A 27,744-nucleotide genomic window follows, 5' to 3' on the forward strand; every position below is an offset into this window, starting at 1 on the left:
TGAAAAGGCCCATTTCTACTTTTCCCACTATGGCCTCAAAACTGGTACACCAGATAGAAGGCAGAGATCAACAGCTTTATTACATACCTTTCTTTTTTGAAGGAGAGTCGGTTTTTGCTGTTGGTTTTGTTTCTGGTAAAGGGTCCACCAGCATTCTGGAATGATGATCAGCATCTAATGGCAAAGCAACTTGCGGTTCTACGATTGCAGAAGCAAGAGAATCTTTAACATCCATCTGCTGAAGCAGAGGATGAGTTCTTGGCTCAGGTTTCAGTACTGTACAGACAGAATCTTTCACATCATCATCATCTTCAACTTCATCAGAGCTGAGGATGACCCTAAAATGAGTCTTCTCTGATGGAGTAATGGTAGCTGTTTTGCAGTGTTCCAGTTTCTCTTTCTTGCTTATCTGGAAAACAAAAGTCTAGTCAATCCTCTCACTTTTTCTGTTTGTTTTATTCTATTCTAAACATTAAACTTGTATTCATGGTAAAAGTCCTGGTCACAGGTAATCAAAAAAAGAATTTAAATACATATTTTAGCAAGATAAAACCTGTCCCACTGTATTAGCAAAGTTCCCAGCAACAGAAGTTTCATAATAGTTTATTTACAAGTTCAGCATAGAAACTGGCATAGAGGAAGTGCTGACTTGACCAAACTATAGCAAGAGAATAGCATAAATGTGGACATATCAGGGCTTCTGTTGCCAGCTGTCCTGTTAAGATACCACATTTACTCTACCAAGGTTACAGCTCTTCTGGAATGAACTAGAACTTACTCGACAACAAAGGAAATTATTTTCTAAAGTTTTTCCCTTCAGTTTCTAACTAAAAATTCAAAAATTTCAGAATTTTAGGGCTAGGTTTTCTGGAATAACTTTGCTGAGCAGCTTTTGAACTCAACGAAGCCAAACCTCTGCCAGCCACGAGGGGGTGCTACTTTCCCATTTCAGTTGAATCATTCTAAAGAACAGCAGTAGATTTCCAATCCTCTCCTAGGACACAATTTTAGACAAGCCAAAACTCAGTTCGCAAAAGTTAGAGACAATAAATTTACCTTGGTTGATTCTGGGAATCCTCCCCATGTCCATTCCATGTGAGATTCAGATCTGAGCAAGCTCTCAGCAGGCTTAACTTCCAGTTCTGAATCGCTTTTAGGGCAGACTTGCTCAGAGAAAGGGCTAGCAAATCAACAAGAATTAAAAAAAAAAAAAAGAAAAAAGAAAGCTACAGTGTTTAAAATGCATTTGTTGTGCAGCTACTGTTGGTAGAGTTTTCAACAGCTTAACAGAGCTTCAATTATTTGGCAACATGGCAAGAAGCCCAGCAGGGTTTTCAGACAGTGAGAAATTAGGTTAAAACCAAAATCACATTAAAGGACTTACATAGTGATCACACTAAATAGATTCCTCCACTATATCTGCAGTGCAGATATAGCTCTCCTCTCAGTCCATGTTCCATTTTACAAACAAAACAAGAGCAAAACAAAAAAAGTTTATCTAAAAGAAAGAGAGAAATTAGCTTTAAATTCCTCACCTTTGTCAAAATATAGTATTTCACCTTGCTATGCCAAGAATTGAGTAATAAAAGACAAATGCATGAAACAACATCAATTCCCAATGTAGGGAAAAAAACATTAAGAAGATAACTTAGGAGAGGGAAAGATTACTTGAAAACTTCCTTCAGATGTGTTTGTACTACATGACCTTTTAGAATCCATCCTATTTTTCCTACAGTGATTATTATCCATAAATCAGAAACAGATTTATGAAATTTACTTTAGCCAAAATTACTTTTAAGCCAGAAGAACTCTCTACAAAATGCTATAATGGAGTGATTTCAAAATAATTTTTCTCTTATTATTTTACAGGTCCAAGTCTGCCCTTTCTTGAACAAGTATTATTGAACAAGCATATTATTGAACTGCTGCTCTTTTTATACTTTGATGTTCATTAACATATTATGGCTTGGATTTATATATATATTTTATATATATATATATGAAGGTCAATATTTGAATTTAAATTGTAGGGACCAGAACTGGACACAGTACTCCATGTGTGGCCTGACCAGCACTGAGTGGCAAGGGATAATCACATCTCTGCCTCTGCCAGTAATGCCCTTGTGGATGTAGCCCAGGATCCAATACGACCTTGTTGCTGCAGCCATGCCCTGCTGACCCGTGTTCAGCTTGTTGTGTAAAAGACCCCCAGGTCAGCAAGGTTGCTCCCCATCTACACAGATCCAGCCTGTACTGGGCTCTTTAGTTATGTTATCCCAGTACAGTATTTTGCACTTGTCTTTGCACTTGTTGCACCAAGAGAGATTTCACCTTGACATAAGAATGAATTGTTTTACGGTGAGAACAATCAACCACTGGAACAATCTTCCCAGGAAAGCAGTCCCCATCACAGGAGGTTTGAATTTGTGATGTGTCAAGGTGCTACACCATCTCATTGAGACTCTCTCTCCATGAAAGGTTGGGCCAAATGAACTTTTGAGGCTGTTCAATTATTTAATACTAAAAATTTTACAGTAACCCCCTACAGGTATTTAATTTATGGATTTTTTTTTTTCCTTACAAAAATCCTGCAAAGATTAGTTACCTAATGCAGTACCATATCTGAAACTTTCTGGAGGTTTGTGGAGCTCAGGTTTTACAGTATCATACAGGACTAAACCATGATCACAGTTCAGACTGCAAAAATAGACACTATTCAGATCAGATCACAATCCAGACAGTAAGAATTCCTCACATTGCTCTAAGAGGACATCACAAAATCCAAGAGATCAGGACATTTAAACATATCTACAGTGGCAATTCATCATCTCACAGTCAACTTCCAGCCTCCATTACTCAAGGACACAGAAAGAAAACCATTTAGATATTTCCCCCCTCAGTTCTTCTTTAACGAAGTCCTACAGAAATGATGTTTTCTGTACTGTTAGAAGGGCCTTTTTAAAGTAACACACTGATGAAAATACATGTACATATTTGTTTTCAGGAAGAATATGAACTAATTTTCCCCACATGCCAACATCACAAGTCAACTGGAAGCCATGCAGAATATTAACCTGTTTCTAAGCTTAATCCTTAATATTCAGTAGTATTCAGTGCAAAAGACTAAATACTTCAGGGCTTTGGGACCCTAAGTCTGTTCCACTTCCCCCAGAGCATAAGTTTTCCATTGTCATTCTCAGGCAGAAGTCTTTAGCCAAAAGGCCCAAGCTTGTAATAGTGACCTAGTCATGGTAACATTACTTGTTAAAACAGGAAGAACATTGATGGTATCACATATTAAATAGTTAATGGTTATGCTTTTCATCTTATTATAGTGAGTAGGACAAACAGAAGTGTCCTCATGGAAAAGACTTAAGCTATTATCTTCCCTGAGAACCCTGAAAACAACTAACCTCAATTACAAGTCAGTTAGCTTTTTCAGATCTCCAAAAAGGAGGTTATTAAAACCTCCCAATTCTCTTTCACTGTACAATAGCTACATTATAAAACCCTACTTTGATGGTTTAGGAGAAATAATTTAATGCAAAATTTCTCTTCTCCTAGATGGCTCATGCACCAATTTGTGCCCAACCCCCACCTCAAAGAGGGAAAGGAAAATTGCTAATTTTTCTGTTACACTGCAAGCTCTACTGGGTAGCTTTCTGTTAAAAAATCCCCCAAAATTATAAAGACCTTGGGTATATCTCACATGATGCATAAACAAGTTGTCAGAGCAGATTAACCTCTAAATATGTCAACAAGAAGAGATGTATGAATCATCTCTCCCAGAATAGCCTGCTAGTCTATGTTAGCTAAGAGTTTTATAAACTGAAAATGAGTATCAGCCTCTATGCTACAATTGCCTAGGTGATATAATCCATACAATACCATGTCAATCCTTAGGGTCAAACACGGTGACTTCTTTTCAGTCATAAACCACAAACCTTTGGGGAACATATGAGAAGACTACATCTCATTAAGTATAATTGAGGATGTGGTTGTCAACCCAAAACAAAAAGGAATGATAATGGGATTTCCTGTCCAACTGTTTCTGTTCATTAACAAGCTATGCAGGCACCAAGCATGGGGTGGTACGTACAGCCTCCAGTGATGCCACAGCCCTGGAAACACCTGAAGCAGAGACTATGCACTTCAAAAAGTATTTTCTGAAGGTTGATCTCTTCTATTCTGCACTACCCTCAATTGATATAGAAGAACAGGTAACTGAGCACTGAGCAGCTAACAAGCAATGCTGGATATCAGAGAAGGCTGACCAGTAATCCTCACTGACCTTGTGAATGTATCAAGCTGAAAAGCAGTAGAACTAGACATTTACTGAAGAGTTCAGATGAATCAAGATACTACTTTGCATGCTATGTGCTAAATGGATGCTCCTTCCTGTATGTCCAATATTCACAAAAGATAGAAAATTTACCTCAAGTACTATCACATATGGACAGAATGCTTTCTTATGCAAATAGATATTGATGTTAAGAGTTGTGAAATCCGAAGGGTGAGCCTTGAAAAATCTACAAACTGAACACAACAGGAATATAGTGGCATGAACATCAGAAACTGAAGAGTGTGCTTGAGTGTACAAACAGAAAGGTCCTGGTCACTGTGAAAACTGAGCTGGTGAGTTGTATTATGCCACTTTTAAGACTCTACGGTCCTCTGATGCTGATTTTCGTATCTCTGGATAATCAAGGATATCAGAACTCCAGTATCTAGCTAATTCTCTGTTCTGAAATGGAATATGATTCAAGTTTAGGATCTAGCTTTACCTTGAGCAATTTGGACTACTTCACACAGCAAAATGTACCTTAAACACTCAACACTTCTGATTTCTGGCATATCAAGTATCGCTTGATCATACGGATCATACTTGTTTTCCATACCCTTCTCAACCTAAGGAAATCCTATTAACTTTATTTCTTTCTTTAATAGTGAATTTTAATAAGAAAGGGTTCTTTTTCATTGGAGCGGGAATGATAAAATAAAGACAACCTTTTTTAATACATTGAGTAGAGAGGAAAGTTCCCAAAGTTTCAAATGAGTATCAAATGCTGCATTTGATATCATAGAAGTCAATCAACTTTAATAGTTTTATAGGTCAAGGGGGAAAATTAATAAAAAGGCACAGTGATTATTTTTTTTTTTAATAATTATATCATTATATGTATGATGACATTATAAAATTACTTACTTCTCCAAAGGGGACCAGTCTCCATCAGATAAGGGGTAATGGTCCTTCGAGTGGTAAATCAAAGACTCTTTTTGCTCTTCACCCTTTGGTGATGAATTTGAGGACCCTCTGTGGAGATACACAAGACAATAAGTGAGCAATAAAAAAATCTGCTTTACTAATTCAGTTTAAAAAGTTACATATCATATATGTTATTAAAAATCCAAGATCAAAAGAAATCAGTGTATAGTTTAAAGGGATTTATTGTTTGCAAAACACCTTTATATAACTTAAAATTTATTTAAAAACTATTATTACTTGAAAATATTGCAACTTTAAAATCCAATACTCCTCTAAGTTAATACTGAAGAAATCACAATAGCAGAAATGATATTATGCTATATGAGTAGTGATAAGTGATATTGCTCTACACAGACAGATAATATTACCACAATACAAAGACAAACATAAATTTTTACACATAGCCTTTACTATGTGAATCTTACAATCACTGGAAAAGTTAAACAGAGGTGGTAGTTTTGACAATGCACATTTCATAAACTAAAACCAGTACGAAATCAGGGGTAGGTACTAGCCTCATGATTTACCCAAGAGTTTACAAATTAACATCAACTACAACAAGCAGATAGAAATATTGTACTTTTCTGAACAGTGGTATTTGTTTTGCACTGGGAAGTCTACTTAGTGTCTACAAAGACCCAAAAACCAATCAACACTAAAACCCATTGAGCAGTCATGCACTGTATTTTACACAGAAGTCTCTTTTAAATGTTACCATCATAAAGACCAGATCTTTTTACAGCTTTCTGAATTTAACTGAATAAATAGCTACTCTCACAATACAACTAACTTGTTTTGAGCTTAGATCAAGGGCATCATGGTTAAACAGTGGATAAGAACAGAAGGAAGATATGCCTGGAATTTGAGCGCAAAATGCGACAGAAATTATTTTAAGCCATATTATGAAAGAAAAAAGAAAAATATTTTTATTTCATTATCAACACAGATGCACTGGATTTGTTTTGGAATGCTAATGCTCATTTCTCTTACGGATGGAGAAAAGAAAATATTTCATCATTATCAAATACATATTTAGAATTTACATGCTTACTCAATACAGCCCATTAGACACTAAGCAGTCATAGTGATCTACCTCATTTGCACAAGTCTTTCATTTGTAAGACATCTAGACTATGGTAAATACTGAACTCTAAAAATGTCTTTGTAGCTCCAAGTCTTATTCTATAATAGTATTCTTATGAAACCTGATGATGCATCCTGACTTAACATGAGAGCTGCAGAGACTGTAAATGCTTTGAATTCAGAAACTAATCTAAGTGTGACAGAAATATGTTTCATGCTATCTTTGTAGGCAGTCCTAAGTATCTCCAAAGAGGGAAAAGGTATGATTGAACAACTAAGTAAACACAAAAAAATTATTAGAGAGGCTCTTAATATTTTCACATGAGAGGGGAGGTAAGATGACACATGGGTAATACTGAACAGATTTTATTCACTGGAAATTAGTGTCTAAAAGAGTTCAGACAAAAAATCAAAACAAAAATCAAATTTAACCCATAAGTGGATAAATCTACAAGTTAAAAATCCAAATGCAGTTGAAGATTATTGAAAATAAGAAGGGAAAATCAGTATGCATAACTTCAAGTGGTACCATCCATTTTAAGCTATTTATGTTGCAACATTTATAAACAGTGCTGCCACTTCTTGTCCTTATCCACTTTATACAGTACAAATAAATATATCAGATTTCAGAGACAGGTAACTACTTTAACTGTTTGACACCCTTAGCACTGGAGAAACAATGAGCTCTATTTCTGAGTTATACACACTGTAATCTCAGTCCTCCTGGTATTATTTTATGTACATCCAGCACTACTAACATATCTAAATCATAGCTGAAAAACACAAATGACATATTTTTTTTAAAAAGTAGATAAACACTTGGAAATAGATTTTCCTCAAGAAACAGGAAACAGCTTGTTTTCTGCTTTATAAGAATAGAACTAGATAAGACATTACATACTGGCACCTGTGACCGAATTTTTGACCTTCCTCTCAGAACATCAGCCTCCCTTTTCCTTTCTTAGTTTCACTTTGAAATCTGAAGCTATGTCTAATCACAGTTAAGTTTCTATTTCTTATCTTCCTTTTTTTCATTTATAACTAAAAACAAACAAACAAAAAACCAAACCCAAAACAAACCACTACAATAAAACCACCAAAATCCCAAAGAAAACAAACCCACTGGTATCACCTTACATACCCACAGGGTTTGAAAAGAAATCTTATGAATGCTTTCACAACTGTATCTTTAGCTGGAAAGAAAACAAGTGTCTGCCTATTGCAAGGCACTTTATTTCCTGCCTTGGCAGCCCACGGAAATGACAGTAAATGAACTCAGAGCTACAGACTACTGTCTAACAGACACAGAGCCACAAATCTACTGTCTCTGGGCCTCCACCACTACAATATATTTTTTCACTCCTTCATTTACTTGCTATTCACAAGAAAACAGCATTCTTTTACAAAATCTTCTTTTCAGACTATGAACTGTTCTGTGTCCAATAATACGTTTCTACTGCTGTTTCTGCTTACTCATGTGAAAAAATGAAGCTTACAAATAAAAAGTTTTTTAAATCTTTCATTCTAAAGGCTACAAAAAAATAAAACCAGAGTAACCTTTACGAAAGGACCATGGTCTGTTCAGCTATGACTAAACATTTGACACTTCGGTCAAACTTGCAATTTTTTATTCATCTCTAGTTCAAGTAAGATAATTGCCAGAATAGCCATTAGAATTCTAAACACTGGATGAAAACAGTCATTACTAGCATGACATGGCTAAATGCTTCATCCATTTGTAATGATACACTGATACACTGAATAAAGAATAAATGATTCATGGGTTATATTTTCTTTCTTCCTGTACCTGATGGTTATTTTTATTTTTGACGTTTTCAATATGACAAGTTATTGTTGTCTTAATAATCACACACTGAAGACTGACCAAAGGTGTTCTTTTTCTTACACTGGAAAAAAAGGAAAAAATCTCAAACCAAACAAAAAGCCAATTTCCAGACTTAAACAGAGCAGCGAATATCTAAATGACAATTCATTGACATAAATATGACATTAATAAGATAAGGCAAATGAACTAAGAAAAACACAGACACTCTAGGAAACATCTATCCAAAATCCAGATTTTGTTTGGTGTATTTTATTAGACATAGGTGTGACAACAGATTCATGTTTTCCTGCTCCACTAACCTTTTTGGCTGCTACTTAGTAAATTTGAGACTTCCTTGAAGACCCTGAAGGAGTTTTTTCAGTTATACTTTATTCTCTTACACAAAAACATTCTTGCAATTCCCAGATCAGAACTTCAATTGATTCGGACAGTAGTACAACTAACAACAATACTGTCCAATAAAACAGCTAGCTTTCTCTGAAAACTAAGTCCTGGTGAATAGGCCTTCCCCAGATTTTAAGGATTTATATGCCTGATAGCTTTCTTCTGTTATCTTAATCTTTCCTGTTACTCATGTAAACTTCTTCAGCTTATTAGTATGTGCTACCACTTTAGCACAAGCTCCACTTTACTAATAGTTTATCCACTTCAAACTATAGGACTAAAATTTTTTTTTCCCTCCTCTTTAAACACATGTAAAGAATTGACTTTACTAATGTGAAGGAACACTCATTTATGTAGTTTTAAGTTGCCAAAGTAAACTTTAAGTTACAAAGAAGTCAAATTCAGATGTGGTGTACTACAGGCATTCCATGCTGCAGTTTATGTAGAGGTTACCAAACACACCAGAAGATCACTCTGCCTCATCAGAGAAATTACACTGGAACTTTCTCAGTGACACAACAGATTGCGACAACACTTCTTTACCAGAATGGGCTTAACTACATTTCACGTTCATAAAAAAATGGCCCAACCTGAAGGATTCTGTAAAGATTTGGAAGATACCAGTTTGGAATTTTGTTTGTTTGCTTGAGGAAATGCCCAGCCAGAGCCTACCAAAACTTATGCATTGCTTGCATGGAGGAAATGTACAAGTGACTTTTTAAATGTTCAGCAATAACAGTGAAAGCAGTCAGCAACTATCTGAGAGTTTACCTTAGGGGTTGAACACTTTTTTCATCATCTGAGCTGATTTCCATTTCGAAAATCTCTTCAGTCCCAGCAGAAGAGATCTGATCTTCCTTCCTGCTATCTTGTTTGTATTTCTTTCTTCTTCTTTTTTTCTTTTTCACAGAACCTGGGGTGAATACAGTCTCTGTTTCTGTAGAGTGCAGAATTTCTGAGTTTGCACATGTCCTCTCATTTTCAACTGATTTCAAATGATTGTCAGTGTCTTTAAAAAACTGGTCTTCAGTGGGTATTGGAGATGTTGCCAAATATGCAGGAACCTTTTCCTAAAAAAAAAAAAAAAGACAAAAAAGACTAGGATATTTTTTTTACTTTGTTTTGTGCACACAGGATAGTTGTCAACTACAGATTAATCCTTGTGTCTATATTTAAACATGAAATCATACAGCATCCCAGTGGTATGAAGTTGAAATCCTGAAAGGAACCAAGTTCACTAGAGTGATTACAAAAAGTTCATAAAAATGCATATTAGTATTCTTACAGTACCAGACACAAACAACTGATTTTGCCAGCAAAGCACATACCCAGTCAGTGGAATGTTTCTGAAATTATCTGCCCCTAAGCACACCAGTTCCATGCTCAGTAAATGTGTTAATAAAAAAAGCTAATTAAATCCACTGCTATTTATTTTGAAACAGATTCTTAGAAAGGTTTAGGTTGAAAGGGACATCTGGAGATCATCTGGTCCAATGTACTATTGAAAGCAGGGCCTCAGGTTAGGTTATCCAGGACCTTGTCAAGCCAAAGATTGAGTATTTACAGTGAGGGAGTGTCTATCACTTCTCAAGACAACTACTCCTGTGTTATAGTGTTCTTAATCTCAGTGAAGGATTTTTCTTATATCCAGCTGGAATTTTCTCCTTATGTCCTTTGCTCCATCTTATCACTAGGCATCCTTGAGAAGAGAGCCTCTGTCTTCTCTATAACTATCTCATAGGTACTGTAAGACTGTAGTGAGATCCCCCTGAGTCTTCTCTAGGCTCAACACAACCAGTTACAGCAACCTTTCTTTCTATTTCAATGTCTCCAAACCTCTGATCAACTTGGTGGTTCTCCACTGGGTCCCCTCCAATTTTCCATGCCTCTCCTGAACTGGGGAGACCAGGACTGTGTTCCAGATTTGATCTAACACACACTAGGCTAAGCAGGACAACCCCACATCCCTCCATCTGCTGGCTGTGCTCTTGCTGATGCAGCCTGGGACACATATGCCTTCACTGCTGTGAAGACACACTGCCAGGCAGGTGATATGGCGACGCATTTCAGTCAGATCCCAGGCTGTACTGCTGCGCAGGATTCTTCCAACCCACACACAAGACTTCACATGTATCTTGGTTAAACCTTGTGAATCTTGTTGGTCCAGTCTCCCAGCCTGCCAAGTTGGTTCTATGGCTCTTGTTTCTGACCAGTCTACATCTCCTCCCAGCTCAGTGGGAGTTCACCACAAAATTGGTGAAGGTGCATTCAGTTTTGTCACCCATGTCAGGCACTGTTTATGTAAAGTATCATTCAAAGAGAAAAACTCAGCTATAACTTACTCAGGTTAAAACCAACATACAACCAACCAACCTTCGATTAATTACAACCCGCTGCCTTTTGAAGGAAAAGCTTTAGCTTTAGGTTTATTTGCATCATAACAGGAAACTTAAAAGGCAGTGACATCTAGACTGAAAGAAACACACTGTGAAGGGACAAAGCAGAACAAAAGTAGAAGAAAATGGAATTTACACAGAGAGGAGAGAAAGTTATGGAACTCAATTTCATGGTCTAGAATAGAAGTAATTACAATATGCCTGTTACTTTACAGGACTCTTATGCAGAAGATTAGTCAGGAACTACACTATGATCAGAAACAGCCAGAGCACTGATCATACTTTTGATGTGTTCAAAGTCTGATCTGCTATTATTTAATACTAAATTCAAATTTTCCATTGAGGTAAGAGTTACAGACCAAATTTTGTTCCACTGGTTGTGCAGTGAAGTGGAGAAAGGAGAATAAAATACAGCTTTATATGGCACTCATGACAAACAGATTTTGCATTGTGAAAAATCTCAAAAAAAATGATAGCACCTAATATAAATATAATAAAATAAATACACAATTAGTGATAAATAATGAAGGATAACAAAAAAAGAAACCCTCAGGGAAAGTTAAAAGAAAACTGGCTGAGAAATAGTCCTGATTTACATGGCTTGAGATGAGTGATATTGGTTCTGAATGTGAAGATGTGAAAAGCACAAAGACTGACCTTTTGAAAGAATAGTTCTGAATCCATAAAAAAAAAAAGAAAAAAAAAATCGATGGGAGCTTTATGATTTATACCTTAAGCATAGCCTCAAGAGGTCATCAAGGACATGTTGATCAGTTGCAGAAAAAAAAAATGTCCAAAAGCACTAAAAATAACTGTTTTGCTTTGTAGCAAACCCGATCTATAGTTTCAGCATGAACTACCAGCTTTCAAGAACACATTATACACAGATAAGGCACTCTTGTTAAAAATTAAAACTAAGCAAGTGCAACAGCAATAGCTCCTTTAAAGCATTGCACTGGGGACAAAGGCAGTGGTTATCACCCTGGCTTTCTGAAAGTCATAAGACCGGTCAGTTCCCATCAATCTCTGACAGCCTGCATCTATAAAAAACTGCTTTCAGTTTTTATTTTAATCATGGTGTATGCTAAAAGAGAACCCAACCTTCCTTTTGCTTACATGTTATAAATCCCTACCCCAAGTTATCATTTGGGGTCTTAATGCTTATTTTCTCCTTCCACTTTAAATTATATTTAACTCCTTTCAATATGAGAGCTTCCTCTGATCCTTCATAGTAAACAAGTAGCACCCTAAACTCAAAAGTGGATCAAGCTCATTTCCTTGAAAGACTGATTCCTAATAACAACAGGAAGTTAACACTTCATCTTTAACTTCACTGACACAATTTTTTTTCCCCCTCTCTCTTCGAACTGACTATTTTCATTAAACCTTTTGGAACTTTGCATTTAGAACTTCTTTCCGTCAGTCTTGCTGAAAAATGCCAACAGATTCAAAAGTGATCAAAAGCAATGCTCAGGACTGACCAATACTGTGATTACATAGCTCTTATATCCTTAGAAAATCAGACTAAAAATGAAGCATTACTCCTGTTTTTCAGAGGCTCATTAGCTTCCAGTTGCAATAGGTTCTTGGGAAATTGATTACTGTATAATAATACAAGAGGAATTCTCAAGTCAAAGAAGTTATCCTTAAATGGTGGAAGTTTTATAAATAAAATTGTAAAAAACTGGACAAAAATTTGTAATACAAATTAAAAATGTGCCAAAAAATAGACTACCTTTATTAATAGAGGCCAGTAGCACCAGCTATAAGAACTTGAGGCAAAAATTATTGTAAGACTCTGCAATGAGAATAACTTCAGGCAATAAGAATGTATAAACTAAAACAAAATAAAAAAATTCAACACATCTTTCAAAAAATGTTCTAATAAAAATAATTCATTACATTATTATTACTGGTAGCAAAATGGTACAAAACATCAAACATCTTGGCAGCATATGAAAATGATGTTAAATTCAGACACAGAATATCTAGCTTTCATAGAAGTTATGATATTGACAACATTGAATTAAGCATTTTTAACACATTACTTTGTTACTACTGCATTGTAGTCATCAAGCACAAAGCCCTTACATTTTCCTCCTCTGTTTCTTGTACAAAGAAAGCTTCTCCATTGTCACCCAGTTTCATATGAAGATCAACAGCATCGCCATTAATTTCTATATCAATCTGTGGAAAGAGAATTTATTGTAAATAAGTCATCATGGGGAAAGCACTGGCCTCATGGCCCACTTAGCTCTGAGAGTAAACTTTATTCCATTATATAATCTTGTCTCTCCTCTCTCTGCTTTCTGAAACAAGTCTGTTATAAAAATGGTCTTTAGTTTGTTCACCTGCAAAATACATCATGCTCCTAGCAGACAGCCTAACACCTAACAAGAAAAATAAGTAAAAAATTAAAAACATATAAAGACAGAATCTTGTTCAAGTAATTTGGAGAGCTAGAAGCATAAATAATAATCATTGATCTAGTCTTCATTTCATGGAAGCATGACTGAGACTGTTCATATATTTAAATCTCAATCTGAGTTGGGGCCTGGTATGAATCTGAATCCTGAATACCAAAAGTTCCAGCTGGAAGCCTCCTGGAGGCAGGCTTTGTTTGAAGCTGATAGAGACTTGCCACAATTATTTCTGCAACTCAGTTATTGTTCCAGATATTCCTGCTCATGAGTTTATGGGATATGACATAGGACCACAACTCTTCTGCAACCATACTACTTTTGTAAGAGAAGAATGTTTTTATTATCCTAAAAAGGTACCTTAACTTAGATTACATTGCACAGGCGGAAGAGATTATTCTTCGCCACATGTGTGAAACAAAAGAAAAAACAAATGTCTTTCTAAAACCAATGTACAGCTACTTTACTTTCTCGTCTTTATGAAATCTTAGGTATCCAGGTAAGTTCCATTACAAATTTTTCCAAACAAGATGTGTTCAATTTCCAGACAAAAATTATCTTATTTTCTTCTGTAAATCTGCTTATCTAAAGATATCTGCATATTTGCATTTAGCCTAGCTAAGTAAAAATAATTTACTACATGTCAGGTAGAAACACAATGGACTTGCCTTACTGCAGAAAATGTCAATGACATTTCAGGTTATGCATAATTTAGAAAAAAGGAGACCAAGTTATGAGATATCCAACACATACATTACTCAAGTTCTAGTTTCCTGACAATACATAAGAAGAAATTGTACCCCAAGCCAACTAGTACTGTGATATGAATATTGTGATGTGAATTCATGTTCTTAATCAGTTACCATGACAGGAAATGGACAGTCAAAACCAAAAGGGAACTAATTTTAAGATAAGCATCTGGACTGCCAAGAAAAAAAGACAAACATACCACCGCAGTGCTATGAAAGACAGTATCCATGTATCCTAATCTGCTCCATTATTCTCCCATTTATAAGAATAAAACCATTAGTCAAGGGAACCAAGTCATGGGAGATGATAAATAATAGGTAAATAACCAAATACGCATGAGGATTATACCCAAATCCTTAAGATAACCGCTTTTCTTTCTTCCCCAAAAGAACTGAATGGTTTTGATCTGAAAATCATACTTATTTCACTACTGGACACTGTTTATTCTTAAAATATTTTCTTGAATTTCCAATTCAGCAACATGGGTTAAAAACAAAAGCCCTTTTTTTTATGCTGATTTAGACAGACAAACATCCCTACTTTTAGCACCTATACCTCATGCTGCTTTCTGGAGACCAGTATATATCTTAAGTTGAAGCACAGGTATGCATACTTTGTGTTCCCTTACATCTTAAGACTACCTATTGCTGTTGGCCTCATAATATGTCAGAGAAGAATGCATACACAATGCAGTAACAAACATTCAACTGACTATTGAGAGAACTGTATGAATGGTAACTCGAAGGATGGAGGGAGCCAGAAGCAGCAGTCATCCACGCAAGCAAAACTGGAGAACTGCACTGACAGTCAAGTACAGCACGTACCAAAAGTAGATGTTGTGACTATCCAACAGCTTTTTAGAGGTACCCAGAAGCGAAATCCTCTCAAATTTGGTTCAGCTACTCAAAAGTGTAATTAGTTAAATAGCATTAAGCATTTCTTTCCCAGCATACTTAAATAAGTAAATAAATAGCTTCATGTAAACATTTTAAGACTGTGAAGTCTGTATGTTTGTATTAGTCTTTCTCCAAAGCTCCAGAGCTGTCAAAGCTTTTCTTTCACAGTATTTTTTGCACAGTCCTTGGATTACCACAAGAAGTTCTGTTTTGCATTCCAAAACTACCGCTCTATACTGCATATATGAGCAACTGCTCTGTCCTAAATTTGCCTTCTAACTGGGAATGTGGGGAGATGGGGAAGGAAGAAAGAGGGGAAAAAAAGAGAATGCACTGGTGTTCAAAACTTTGTTTTGGCCCACTTTCTGAACTTACCACTTTTTCTTTAGAGCGCAGTACACCAAGCTTCCCAAATCGGACATGGAAAGGAGAACACTGGTATGTACCATCCTGTTGCCGGACCACAATGACATCAATGCATCCTGAAAGGGTTGCCTGATTAATGCCTTTGTACAGCTCCTTCACAGTAACCAGGACTTGCCCTGCAAGTTGTCCTACGTAGTTCATAGTCTGAGACTATGGAAGAGAAAGAAAGAAAAAAAAGTAAGTACATTTAAAACACATTAAAATTTTTTTTAAATTGATTTTTAAAATCATTTAAATAGATGTGCAACGTCATTTATCAGTTACTCTGACTATTGTAACAAGCTTTACATGAATGTCTTCAAGAGTCAACAGAACTTTGAGACAATTCTTTTATTAGCAAAAGTCTCCAGAGCTATAAATCTTATTCTTAATAGTTTATCAACTTGAATCTGTGATTAATTGAACCAAGTCATTTTTAGACCTCAAAGACTAGAGGTGTTGCTCAGATAAGTTAATAACTCAGATAAGCTAAAAAGAAAAATTCGTTCTCTGAGGACTGCCTATTTAATACAAATGATCCTTTATTGAAAATGGAGGTAACTGTACATAAGGATGTGAAAAAATCTTAGAAGTCAGGAAAACTTATGTAGAGCATACTGCATGTAGCTCTTCCTTTACAGCTCTGTATTTTAAAAACAGCTGAGTCACCTTGGAGAAATTATCAAAATATGTAATGGGAGCGAGGAGATACACATTAACAAGATTATGCTATAGTCAAACAGGATAAACAAGAGCACAAAATCATTTACTGAATATTCTGTTTAATCCATTAAAAATATTTCAGTACATGAATGAATTCTGACCGAGTGCAGGTCTTTCAGAATAAGAATACAATGTGAACTCTGACTGTCAGTAAGAAAGGAAAAGTCTAAAGACTTCTCAGAACATCAGAGTTTTAATAAAAGAGGAGGGAAAATGGTGAAAATGTTCTAATTGAAACCTGAGTGCAATGCTTCCTCATTGTACCATCTCCTGCCTCTCACTCAAAAGACTGCTACAAGCTTATTTCAAAAACTTCCAAGCAACTGCATGCCTGCTAAGTTAAGGATATTATTTGGGAGAACATAGAGCCACTGCCAACAAGCAAGACACAAAATGCTGAACACTTATCAGGACTCAAATTGTAAAAAGTCTATTTTGGGATAATATGTCTAGGAAAAAAAATAGAAACTCACCATAGATATGCTATTCTATTTTCATTAGTCTTTGAACAAGGTTTAGGATTTTTCTTAATGCTTCTAAACAAAATTGTACTGCACTACAAGAGTTCTTCCTACTGATACTGTTTTCATTATGCAGGTAATTAATCAATTATTTATGTTCTGAGCCTTCAGAGTCTTCCTTGCAGTAAAGCAGGATATTTCGCATTCACTCAAAAGGAATTCACTTTTGTGGCATCTAACAGTACCAATATGATTGTAAACATGCAAGAAATCTAAAACTACTTTCACAGAGTTAGAGCAGCTCCAGAAATATTTTTCTCCATCTCAGGCTCCTCATACACTACCCAGTCATATTTATATTTTTGAAAAAAAAATTCCTTCCTCTTCACAAGACTTACAAAGGAAGGTGGGGGTTTTCCAATACAGATTTAAAACTGTTTTAAAACTATCCACAGAATGACTATGCTAGGTAACATGCTAGAGAATTTTTCTCCCACAGCTTTTGTACAATAGGGTTAATGAAGATAAAAAGAACAGACTGCCATTGAGTGACTAATGAGATTAGCAGGATGGACTCTCTATCAACATCAGTCATTAATTCAATTTCATCTCTAAGTAGCTTCATGTGCAACTATAAAAATTGACGGCTTGCTAGTGAAGTAATAGCTCATTTGCTAAAAAGGGAAGGTCTCACTTCAACCTTTACTCATCTAACCCTCTTAATAAGCTGATTTTAGCTCACCGAGCTCACCAGCACAACTGGCAGAAGTCTACCTTTTTGTTTGTTTGGTTGGGTTTTTTGTGTGTTTTTTGTTTTGTTTTTTTTTCGTTGTTGTGGTTTTTTGTTTTTGTTTTTGTTTTGTGCTGTTTGTTTCAGTGGGTTAACAAATTAGATTAGCTCACAAAGAAGAACGTGACTAACACCAGAGCCATGAAGTACAGAGCACCACAAAGCTAGAAAAAAAAGGAGGCTGAGGCAGGGAACTGAACATCTTCCTTTTGATGAGTAAGGCATTTGCTGCATCTATGAAACTGTAACCCAAGACAGAGAGGTAGCAATATCTCTATTTTACTGTTTAAGCAATTAATTTTCCCCCAAAATGACAGTCATCTTTAATCTCAATCTTCTGAAAAAATTCTCTAACACACTGTCATTAATCATTCATGGCTACATCTTGGCCTCTTCCAAGAGCGATCTATGGTATTAGTTTACAAAGAAAAGTTGATTTCATGTCATCCAAGAGACTGAATTTGTTAAAGAAAATGTTTGACACAATCAGGAATAAAAGTCCTTAATAGAATCTCCATTCCATATATTTCATGTCAACGAACAGGATTTGAGAAGTGGGCATTAGCAAGGAATTCTCTAGGATTTAAGTAGCGACTTTTAAAAAGATCATAATTTCACACCATCTGCCAAGAACTGAGTTCGGATGATAAATAATCTAGTTTTTTGTCACATATATGCTAACTGACCTTGTCTAATCACAGAAAATGACCGAAAAACCTACACAAGACCAAAGTATTCAGCCATTTTACATATCTTCTTGCTTTCCTGTAGCAAGAATATTCTGTAGCGATATTATCTCTTCTACAGGTATCAGTTACATTGCTGTAGCTCACAGCACAGCCACTTTTCTGATCATATATAAACTAAATAACTTCTTACATGTGACAGTTCTTACCTATTTCACTCTTACATGTGAAAAAGTCATGAACTTTTGAACCTACTGAGTATTAAAAATATTTCTTATTAGGAAAGAAGCTTTTTATGATCCAAGTCTTAATGCAAACGTTGTTTTGTACATGATAAGTAAACAGAATTGTGGATAAAGGTAATAAACTAATGTACATTATTGCTTATCATGCTGCAGTTCAGCTTTTAACATAATGGTTCACTTTGTAAGATAAACATGTTATATAAGAAGGTTCAAACTGTAAAAAGAAAATGATCCAATAGAAATGAAGTGTCATGACATACCTGAGAAACAGGTGATTTTATCTCAAATGTCAAAAGAGCTGGGAGATTTTAAAATTGGGGGTTAGAATTTGGTTTGGGTTTTGTTTGGGTTTGTTTTTCTTAAATTTTATTGTATATTGTTGGAAAAGTTGTGGTGAGCAGTACTGAATCTGACTATAGAGAAGAAAAGCGTAAAGCGTTATTGTGTTAATTCCTGGAAATGCAACAGAAGTAGCCTGATCACAGAATAACTAGGAAGACAAAGTATCTCCTTGATAACACTATTTATTTCACGCTTAATAAAAATTTCTTAAATGTTCCCTTGAAAGCAGAGAGCAGTATGCCTTCATAACCTGCTGTAAGAACCTAAAAAGAATTTCCAGTTCCGAAATTCAAGACAGAAGCCTGATGGAAAAGACAAGTTAAGAAAGGGCAATGCAGTAGTACTTCACCATACTGTTTAGCTTTTAAGTTTTATTTCTTTTGGCATCCAGAGTCTATACACTGCCTGATGCAGTCAAATTCAGAACTCTGAATAAAAGCTAAAGTTAACGCAGCTCACTACTACTTATTCTTCTCCGATAGTAAATTAAAAGGCTATGAATGTCAGAGGTCTTAAAGCATACAAACACTCTTTGTGATTTCTGAGGCTCCAGAGAGATTGGTTTTTGAATGTTTAGGCAATACTACCTCGTGTGCAAAAATTCTAACAGCTGAATATGTTAATACTACTAACCTAAATGCAGCTGTAACTGGAATGGGAAAAGGAATCTCTCTGTCATATCGTAAAAATATTTTTTTTCTGGCCAGAAGCCATTACAGTGCAAAAGGCAGAAACTGAAACTGCTTTGGTTCTTTGTCTTTCTTTTTCGGACAGCATAAAACTAAATGCAAAACAAGAAAATATCTACTTTAAAAGTTCAATAATTAAAATTCTGTTCCTTCATCTACAAAATACTTGAATCAGTTAAACTAAAATTAACCCTGCATATGCCGGTTGACTTCCTCATGTTACAGCAATGAGGAATAGAATGGCTCTCAGAAATTATGATTAAACAGTACTCCACCTAAGAGTAAGCATCTAACATGCCCAACATGACAGACAGCTGAATTTTCAAAACTCATTACCAGGAAATGCTTACATTAGCATAACCTGAGCGAGAGGTTTTGTGGATAGGAATTATATTTCTGTACCATTAACAAAGATGTTATTTTGGCTGGCCCAGGACCAACATGTTTTCTTCAACAATTTTTTAATGTTATTCAGTAATATACATATACAAGGGCAAGATATAATCAAAAGCCTGTCCACAAATTTGTTTTCTGTGCATTTAGAGTACTGCTTTAGTAATGGTGATCTGCAGTTTTTGTGTTCTTAACGCCAACACTTTTGATACAAGTGCACCCATATGAACGTGAATACTATAAATCTCTAGTTCCACAACAAAAAAAGAAGAGTGCAAGTTACTCAAAGGCAAGCTATCAGATTGCTCTACAGAGTAACAGTTTTAGAGGGTTTGAATTTTAACAATCACTGCCAAAAAAAAGTTACTTAAATGCAGATGTTAGCTGCATTTAAGTAGATATTCATACATCCCATTTATTTTGAGATACACTTAGAGGATTAAATCATAGTCTAATGCCACATGATGTACACAGTAAAGAAGTTGTATTTGTTTCAAGAGCTTAGGTAGGAAAACAAAATAAAACCCAAGCATAGCAGTGCTTTACCTCAACTTATCTCATTTTGCCTATATTTGCATGTATATAGATTTATAAGGCAGAAGCTTTCCTTAAGCAGAGAAAATCTTTAGCAAGTGTTTTACTAGTTTCTATTTTGTACCAAGAAAAGACTGGGGGGAAAAACGACTCTGTCAAAGAGTAGCATCAGGTCTACTCAACAAAAACCTCTTTGCTCCTAAGTAAAGATTTTAATTGAGGTTTTAGGATTCCTCCTAGTACTGCACAGAGTACTTATGGAACAAAAATGGGAAACAAAGTAAGTGTTGAATGCCTAAGTAAAGTCTTCCACTATACTATTAAATATAGGTGGTCAATTTTCATAATTTTAAACTGTGCTACAGGAAATTACATACTCATACTTAGCAATAAATCTATCAAACTCACCAAGATTCCAGAAGGAACCTTTTCATGGACAGCAGCATCACTTCTATTGGAGTCATCTTCAGAAACATTATTTTCTGAGAAATGCATCTCAGAAAACTGGAAACTAACTTTCCAAAATACAGGCAAATGCAAAAATTACAGCCATAACAGAATAGTGTAGCAGCATTTCTTCTCTTTCCACAGAAGCAGAAAAATTATGTAAATCATCTGTCTCTTAGAGAACACTGTTTGATATCCTTTCCCACGGAGTACTATGATTAAAAAGGAAGTGCTTCTTTAAGAAGGCTCGCTTAGAAACTTCCTCACCAATAGGCTTTGCTTGAAATGTCACAGCCCCCTTGGGTGCTTCGAGATAAGTAATAACATGGGCAGACTTTGCCATATGTTTGCACTGATAGGTAATGATCTTGGTTTACATGACATCACGTGACTTCAGCTGAAGCTCCCACGAAAACAGGGATTTAGTTAATGATTCTTAAGCAAAGTCTACAATAGCTCACTTGGAGACTTTTCACCCACCCACTGTTTTAACTTCTACCACTGGTAGCAGCATTCAAAGTCCTAGTTCAGCCTGTGCACACCTAATTCGAGACTGTCTGCTGCCTCTCCATGTGCTGCATCCCTCTGCCGATGGCGTCACTGCAGTAGCCAGTCATGTCTGACACAACAAATTTGACATTTCAAGGTCTGGTGTTTGTGGGCTGTTTTCCCCTTTTCGAAACTGCATTATAATAGTAAAGAGATAATTGACCTGGTATCAAGTTTATACTTTGCCATAAAAAACCAAAATAAACTTTTTTTCCTGTGAAAATTTTCTTGCTTTCTTTAAACCGAAATGTTAACTTGGCATAATTTGAGCATGTGGACAATACATACAAGCTTTTTGTATAATTAGCTCAATGACTGAGAATAAGAATTAATTTTTGATCTGAGGAATTGTGAAACGTCATTAGTTCCCTAAATAATATAATGAATAGGTGAAATAACTGAGAAAGAGTAGTAGTATAAGGAAACAATTCTGTCCCTGAATGGGAAAGACACTCTCTGAGGACCATCTATATTCCCTCAACATAGGCACATTCTCATTACCCTAAACTCACGCATCTCTTTCCCACCCCCAGGGGGCTACAGAGTGTCTACTCAGAACACTGCAGAGAATTACAAGTTGAAAAAATAATCTAGGACCCTATTACTAACTCCACTCTATCCTCCTCTAAGTAAATTCACGTATTAGACTCTGATGCAAGGACAGTGAATCACATTATTGGATGCAACCAAAAGGCTTGTAGGTTTCCAAAATAATTAATGAACTACACTCAAAGCCAAAACTAAATCAGTTTCAATTACAAACTCCTAAACTGAGTCTTGGGATTGCTATGTCTGCAGTAAGGTTGCAATAAGCTGCTACAATCTCTGGGCCCTTCACCATACACTGAGTAAGCTCATATTTAACGAGGTTCTTCACAGGAAAAACTACTGGTTTGTTAGTAAACACAAGAAGTATCGCCAAAGGATATTAAGAATTACTAGACACACTCAGATTTCTCCTATGTGTTCATCATTCTCTCACCATGTGTGCTCCATTAAAATACTGTATAAAACACACAGTTATGAGCAAAATGGAAACCAGATTTGTAAACCGGTGCTTCTTTTCAAACATTTTTCACTTAGCTTTATGTTGGGAGTTTTTTTGTGTACAATTTTCTATGATATCTATTCAATTTCCATATTTTTCAGTATTTCAAACTGACATTATTTTCCTCAAAGCTTCTAAACGTGTTTTAGAAAATAGACTTTCTAGAATACAGATAGAATTGCGGTCACTGCAGTAAGGTATGATTTAGGCAGGTAATAAGCTTTGCACATTTAGTTAGTCTCTGTCTTTTATTTCTCAATATGAATAAGGTAAATAAAATATAAATCCTGCTGAGTAACTTTAAGCACTATATTATTTACTACAATTTGCACAGGAAAATTAGCTTCAGTTTTGAAAAGCAAATACCTCAAATTTGGAAGTCTTAGAAGCAATGTTTTCCAAGCAACCTTAAAGAAACTAGTTGGTGTAGGTAGATTTTACTGTGGTTTAGCCTCAGAAAGCACATAGGAGTTTTTCCAACAGCCTCATGCAAGTTAATACTGCTGACAAAGATCATTCACCATCCTATGGCCTTTTTTTGATCTGCTCTTTGTGATTCTACATATTTTATCCTGTTGCTTGTTAGTCAAAATCCCTGACGTGAAATATGACTACATTTTTAAAATGCACTTTTCTATGGCAACCATCATAATATCTTTGATTTCATTTCATTTAGTTTTGGAAATGGGAGTATTTTTTTCAACTATGCAATAGAAAATTCAGGTCAGGAGATTAGAAATTAAAAATACAGGGGGTTTTAGCACAGTTAGAACTTGATTTTTCAGATTTTCCCTCCTCTTTTTATCTCTTTGCATATTCAAAACATTGCTTCAATAGGCTACATTTGTAGTTGCAAATCAGATTTACATACTCCAGATGGTCATTAAAAAAAAAAGCTCTGACTGCCTGTGAAAACCACATTTTAGTGATTTGATTGTACTGTATAGGAACCACAGAATAAACGTGGCCAGAAAAAAGTTACAGGACATTTCCCCACACAGGACCTTCACTGGTACATGTCATTCTAAGTTCTGGAAGAAAGGAAGCAGAAATCCTAAAAACATGAGCCTCTATCAGTACACAATTCCAATTCAACATAGATCAGAATAAATATGCCGAGACAAATGAATGGTCCAAATCCTTCTCTAATTAACATATCCTAATAGATAGGGCAAGTACAGGACAACCTTTGTTAATGTACCAATTGTCTTCTTCATCCCACCCAGTCCCACATAATTTTACTTATTATCACCAAGACTTAAGCACCACAGTTCTCCACGCCAGCATGAGGCATCACTGTCCTCAGTCTCACACCCCATCCTGATATTGAAAAAGGTCCTTTCTCCCCAAGCCTCCACAGATTCCAAAATTCCACCACACTTGTTTATTTTCATGCACTTTTACACTTTGCCTACCGAGTACAGACAAAGTGGAGGAGTTTCCAATTCTCCTACAGAAATTAAAAATACTTTCCTGTGCCCAAGTTCTTGATCCTAGACCTGGTGTGAAGCATCTGCTTACTGAAACCAGAAACAAAGCTCTGTTCATTCCAGATTGTGCTAAAACACATTCAATACATCTCTGATACTTTTAAGTGCAAAAGTCTATCCATTCTCAATGTGGACTTTCAAACCCAATTCAAAGTTTAATAACTTTACTAAAATAATAGAATGAATAACAGAAGGTCACCTGCATCAGATACCTTTTGAAAGCAACTCAAGAATTTTTCTAAGAGAAAACAGCTAGAGTTTTTCCTCTAGTGGAGTGGAAACATACCAAGTGTCACCTCTTGTTAAAAAAAGTGAATATACTTGTTAAGTTTTCCACATAAAAGCTGAAGGAAGCTAAAATATACCTTGGAATGAATTTTTCCAGTTTTAGCAAATTATTGCAATTAAAAATGAAATTCTGCTCAATAATGTTGAAAAATACTAACAGGCAGTGTTACCTGCTTTTATCTGCAATTTCCTACTGTCCAAAGAATAAAAATACTAAAAAAGCCCTATCACAAGTGATAATAGCATGGTACAAGAATCAAAGCAGTTAATAGATGTTAGAGAAACACTAGTGATACAAAAGCAATATATTGTTCACTGAAGTAGTGGTTAAAAAAGAATAAAATCAAATGTTTGGTTTTCCACCTACAATACAAGATGGTAAATTCAATGCCTTCACAATGTCCTGTCAGGTGAAATCAGGAGCCATTCAAATCAGAGTATTTTTCAGTGTAACTTAAGTACTAATTTATCACCAGGGAAAAAAAATAGCAAGAAAGGAAATCTGCAGTTTATTTGGAGCTGGCCCTTTCATAATGTGTCAACAGTTATATCTGTATGATCTGCTAAGAATCATCTGACTCCAGTGTTATGGTATCTGTCCTGATATTAATTTGAGCATTTTCTTTTTTTTTTTTTTTAGTTATCTTTTTTTTCTGTTTGCAAAAGAATGCCAGTGAGGACAAAGAATACTTTAAGAGTTGATAAATTGATTTTTACTGTTAAAATTATCAGCTCAATCAAAAACTTAGGTTATATGCACACAAAATGTTCTCATGCACGTGAAGACTTTAACTTCTCTCAAGGTACTGAAAAAAGTAGCTGGCTAATCCAAGAGTGCAGCCCTTTGGAATCTGTACAGGCATATGCAACACCAGCACCTGCTGCACTTGGATGGATGTATTTCCAGCAACGCGGACTCTTCTATAGCTACATCATCCTTGGGTGAACTTATTTCCAGACACACAACACAGAAAACCAATGCTTCTGAACAGAAATTCCATCCATCTCAATTTTGCATGAGGCAAGAGAAAGCACACGAAGATTTTTTCTGTATGTTTCTAAAAAGTACTAAACACTTCCCTAATGAGCAATCCCTTTCTCTATTTTACCAGTTTAACAAGGTTTCTTTCCAGGCACCAATGCCTCAGATATATTCATATTTTCTTGCAATCTTCCAGGATTTAGAAGTTAAAGCAAAAGAACATAGTCATGTGTGCACTTATGAAATATATCCTGATCTATCAGTGGTGAACAATTTGTTTACATTTAGAATGCATACATGAATATTAATATTTGAGACTAGTACATATCTTCAGGTTGACCAGAAAGAACAGAAATAATACTTATTCTGAGAAATACATCTATGGAATATCCAAAAAGTTCTAAATATACTGTATATAATCAAGAAACCTTTTTCTTACTTGATAGATTCTCCATATTGTTGAACTGATGTACATATACCAAAATAAAACAAATTTAATTTGCACATAAGACTTGGCTGTATTATTAATAAATTGGGTAAAAATTCTAGTCTTACAGAATTCCCATGCAAAGGTACTTACATGAGATGTTGGGAGCAGAAAAATTAAGATACAGCTGAGCAAAGTGGCATATGCTTACTCATTCACCAAACCCAACCGACCTGCATTATTAGGGTAATGTAATTAATTATGTTATGACCACAGAGATCACATCTGTCTGAAGGATCTGTTCACCCCTAGGACACAACAGCGTGACTGCACTGTCTATATGGGACATGACAAACCTGTAAAGTGGTCTCACAGATTTCCTATTTGTCTTTACAGGCATACTTTTTCATTTAGGGAATGAATGCCTTAAAGTCACCAATAAGTAATTCTTTTCTTTAAATCATTGTATTTCAGTTCACATCACAAATTAAATTCTATTGTTAGCCAAGTGAGAGTCAATTACTTCCATTTCTAATTGAATCTCAGCTACAATTCCTTATTGGAAGCTCTCATTTGAAAGAATTTTGCAAAGAATGCTTTACACATTTCCTTTAAAAGGCCTTTCATAACCATCAATTCAGAAGTACGTTTCCTGAGGAGACAGTTATGCAGTCTAAAAAAAGACAAGTAAACCTAAAGACACCACCTAAGAACGGCTTAGCATGTGCTGGCTTCAGCCACATAAACCAACACAAAAATGTCACCTGATACGATGGAGGCTTTTCTATTATTACTTCATATATTTACATTTCTGGTATTGAATTTAAGCACTTTGGATAAAGAAATGGGCCAGTTTCACTCAGCACATACAAAAGCAATGAGGAAGTGTCCCTTAGTTTTGGGAAAATGAGTGACTTGGGACAACTTCTGGCAGCTAATGTCAAATTACATTAGTGCAAAGCTGAAACAAACTGATAAAAAGGAAATATTTAACTAGGAAGGGGAAGTTAGCATCCTTTAATTCAAAATTCCCTTGAAATATAAATACAAGGGAAAAAATCCCAAAAAAGTGTGCTTCAGCTTTGACCTTAATCACAAAGACAATCTGGCTTGACTTAGCATGACAGTTTCATATTAAATCAGTCTGCCTGCCCAAACTGAAATGCAAGCACTAACGTAACAAGCAAGATGAGACAGCAGCTAGGCAGATTAAACCTATTTTTAAGTGAAACATTTTTGCAAAAGCAGCAACATTTTTACTATGCTTTAATTGGATAATTGTACCTACAATTAAAAAAAAACAAAAACCCTCTGCTTAGATAACATGTAGGACCTTAAACTGTAACTTCAAGGAGATCCAAGGTTCATAGAAAACATGCTCCTGATCAGCACTGCCAGATACAAAAACTGCTGGGATACAGGATGCTACAATGTTCTCAGAATGTGCCCAGTACAGGATGAAGACATCTAATACATACACTTTAGACTTGAATTTGATCACAAACATATCACCAACTGTTTTGTATAAGCCTGAAAGCTTTTTCACTATGGATATCTGTAACGTGCGGGACTGAATCTCATACCAGAAGGTGTCCTTTCATCCCTTTTCAGACAGTTACATAGAACACATTGGTAATTCATGACATAAACAATGATTAAAAGTTAGCTTTGGTTTATATCTAAAGTATTTTACAAAAAAAATCATGTTTTTTAGAAATTGTAACTTAAGCACAGAGATTCTATGATCACACATAGACTGTAAGAAACTCTCTTTTCCTATATGCTGTGATCTTGCACTTAAGATGCAAGATTGGAAAAACAGAAAATTGTGATCTAGAGTATTAACCATGAGAGCATCTTCCAGGAAGAAAGAAACAAATGCAACTGATTTAACCTTTTGCTTTGACAGAGGTTCCCAATGTGGCTTTGAACAAAACTCCTTCAGCTTTATCTGGTCCAGATTCCAAGTTGTCTGGAGCAGAGATCAAGTCATAAAACATGTAATCCAAGAAAGGGCTGCTCAGGACCTCAAGATACATAAGGAGGCATTAAGTGCAGTAAGTGCAGTTTAGATTTCTCCATAATTGATCAAGACTTTACACTAGTGGAAGGTAATGCTGGAAGTAGTGAGAAAACTCAAAAAGTTCTGAGAAACTGCAATATTTGATGTGGATGCCTTCCAAGTAAACAATAACAGAAAACTA

General features: G+C 35.5%; 1 protein-coding gene across 2 annotated transcripts in view; it reads right to left on the bottom strand.

The window, feature by feature from the left end:
- LPIN2 (lipin 2) overlaps nt 1-21,058 on the bottom strand; it is a 36,651-nt gene extending 15,593 nt beyond the window's left edge. Inside the window, exons 1-7 of one of the 2 annotated variants that reach the window (XM_008925531.3) lie at nt 20,718-21,056; nt 15,417-15,617; nt 13,067-13,162; nt 9,351-9,649; nt 5,207-5,314; nt 1,057-1,180; nt 88-409 (exon numbers count right to left, since the gene is read on the bottom strand). In XM_008925531.3, the coding sequence (XP_008923779.2) occupies nt 88-409; nt 1,057-1,180; nt 5,207-5,314; nt 9,351-9,649; nt 13,067-13,162; nt 15,417-15,617; nt 20,718-20,804 (1,237 nt within the window). In that variant the 5' untranslated portion in view covers nt 20,805-21,056. Of the gene's footprint in view, nt 1-87; nt 410-1,056; nt 1,181-5,206; nt 5,315-9,350; nt 9,650-13,066; nt 13,163-15,416; nt 15,618-20,717 lie in introns of both variants that reach the window. The other variant, XM_018081219.2, reaches the window with a different exon arrangement.
- Between the last annotated feature and the right edge of the window lie 6,686 nt (nt 21,059-27,744).

The sequence above is a fragment of the Manacus vitellinus genome, unplaced genomic scaffold (genome assembly GCF_001715985.3).
Source record: "Manacus vitellinus isolate BGI_N305 unplaced genomic scaffold, ASM171598v3 scaffold_1_pilon, whole genome shotgun sequence".
NCBI lineage: Eukaryota > Metazoa > Chordata > Aves > Passeriformes > Pipridae > Manacus > Manacus vitellinus.